The sequence below is a fragment of the Corvus brachyrhynchos genome, unplaced genomic scaffold (assembly GCF_000691975.1).
Source record: "Corvus brachyrhynchos isolate BGI_N302 unplaced genomic scaffold, ASM69197v1 scaffold26, whole genome shotgun sequence".
NCBI classification, from domain to species: Eukaryota; Metazoa; Chordata; class Aves; order Passeriformes; family Corvidae; genus Corvus; species Corvus brachyrhynchos.
This window is the reverse complement of record NW_008239324.1, coordinates 5937046-5938534: the sequence shown is the minus strand read 5'-3', so window position 1 is coordinate 5938534 and position 1489 is coordinate 5937046. Positions and strand designations below refer to the sequence as shown.

Here is a 1489-nt window from a genome sequence, read left to right as displayed (position 1 = left end):
GCCACGGCCCACCAGGTCCCAGGCGCCGTCCTTCTGGCACACCAGCGGGCCCCCGGAGTCGCCCTGCACGGGGCAGCGGGTGAGCGCCGGGACGGGGCCCGGGGGCGCCGCGGGCAGCGGGGGCCGGGGGCACGGACCATGCAGGAGGAGGCCCCGCCGGCGCCGGCACAGACCATCACCTCGCGGATGCGGAAGCCCCAGAACTCCTTGCACTGGGCGTTGGTGAGCAGGGGCAGAGCCACCTGCTGCAGCACCGCCGGCGTGTGCGAGGCTGCGGGGAGCGGGGGGCGTCAGCGCCGGCACCGGCACCGGGAATGGGGACAAGGACTTGGACGGGGAGAGGGGGGGACGAGGAGGACAGGCCCATGATGATGGTGGAGATGGGGACAGGACCGGGTCAGCGTTGGGGATTGGTGATGGAGATGGGGAATGGGACAGGGATGAAGATGGGGATATGGGAACGGGATGGGGATTCAGATTTGGATGGGGATCTGGATGGGAGATTGGCATGAGCATTATGATTCAGCCGAGGACAGGGACTGACAATATGGATGAGGAAGGGGACAGGGAAGACAGGGGACAAGGGCGGGGATGGGGATTTGGATGAGGCAGGGGACAGGGATGGGGATGGGGCCAAGAAAGTGCAGTTACCGCTGGAGTCAGTGAGCCCCCAGCCAGTGGTGACGCAGGTCATTCCCCCCGGGAATTCGTCAGTGGCCTTGGGCAGGCAGACGGGGGACACGCGATCCGACAGCTGCGCTGGAGTGGCCAGTTTGATCAGGGTGATGTCGTCGTGGATGGTCAGCATGTTGAACTTGGGATTCTTGAAGACCTGGAGCAGGCAGCACTGCCCTCAGCACCTTCATCCCCTGCCAGGGTGCCGGGCACCGGGCACTCCACAGGGACCAGTAGGGACCCCGGGGACCAATGGGGACCCCGGGGATTGCTCCTGTGGATCCTGTGCTGGCAGGGTGTCCGAATTGCAGAGCCCAGTCCCTGGGACGCAGGGGAGCAGGGACACCCCAGGTCGCATCCCCTGCAAGGACAAAGTGGACCCTGGGGGCTGAACCCCCATCCCTTGGGAGTTCCCGGGAACATGGGGACAAGCCAGGGGACCTGACCTGAAGGTTGAATGGGAGCAGGGACACCCCAGGGGATTGCAGTGCAGGGATGTGGGACACCATGGACACCCCAGGGAACCCCAGGATAAGGGGAACCGGGGACTCCTCAGGAACGCAAACCCCAGGACAAGGGCGACCCGGACATAAGCCCCCAGGCCACGCGTGGTGGCCGTGGGATCCCGCAGGCACACGGACCCCGCCCCGGAGGTACCTTCTCGATTGTGAGTTTCTGCTGGTCAGGGCCCGGTGCGTCCTGGTCGTAGGCGCCCACCACCACGGTGTCGGTTTTCCTGGGCACAGGCAGGCCCTGAGCACGGGGCACCGGCACGGGGACACGGGGGGTTCCCTGCGCACCCTGCGCACCCTGT

General features: G+C 66.6%; 1 protein-coding gene across 1 annotated transcript in view; it reads right to left on the bottom strand.

Annotated features, from left to right (window-relative positions):
- The window catches only part of LOC103620291 (chymotrypsinogen 2), a 7652-nt gene that overhangs the window by 2123 nt on the left and 4040 nt on the right, over positions 1-1489 (bottom strand). Inside the window, exons 2-5 of the mRNA XM_017740814.1 lie at positions 1333-1485; positions 652-832; positions 138-271; positions 3-63 (exon numbers count right to left, since the gene is read on the bottom strand). Coding sequence (XP_017596303.1) covers positions 3-63; positions 138-271; positions 652-832; positions 1333-1485 — 529 coding nt within the window. The remainder of the gene's footprint in view (positions 1-2; positions 64-137; positions 272-651; positions 833-1332; positions 1486-1489) is intronic.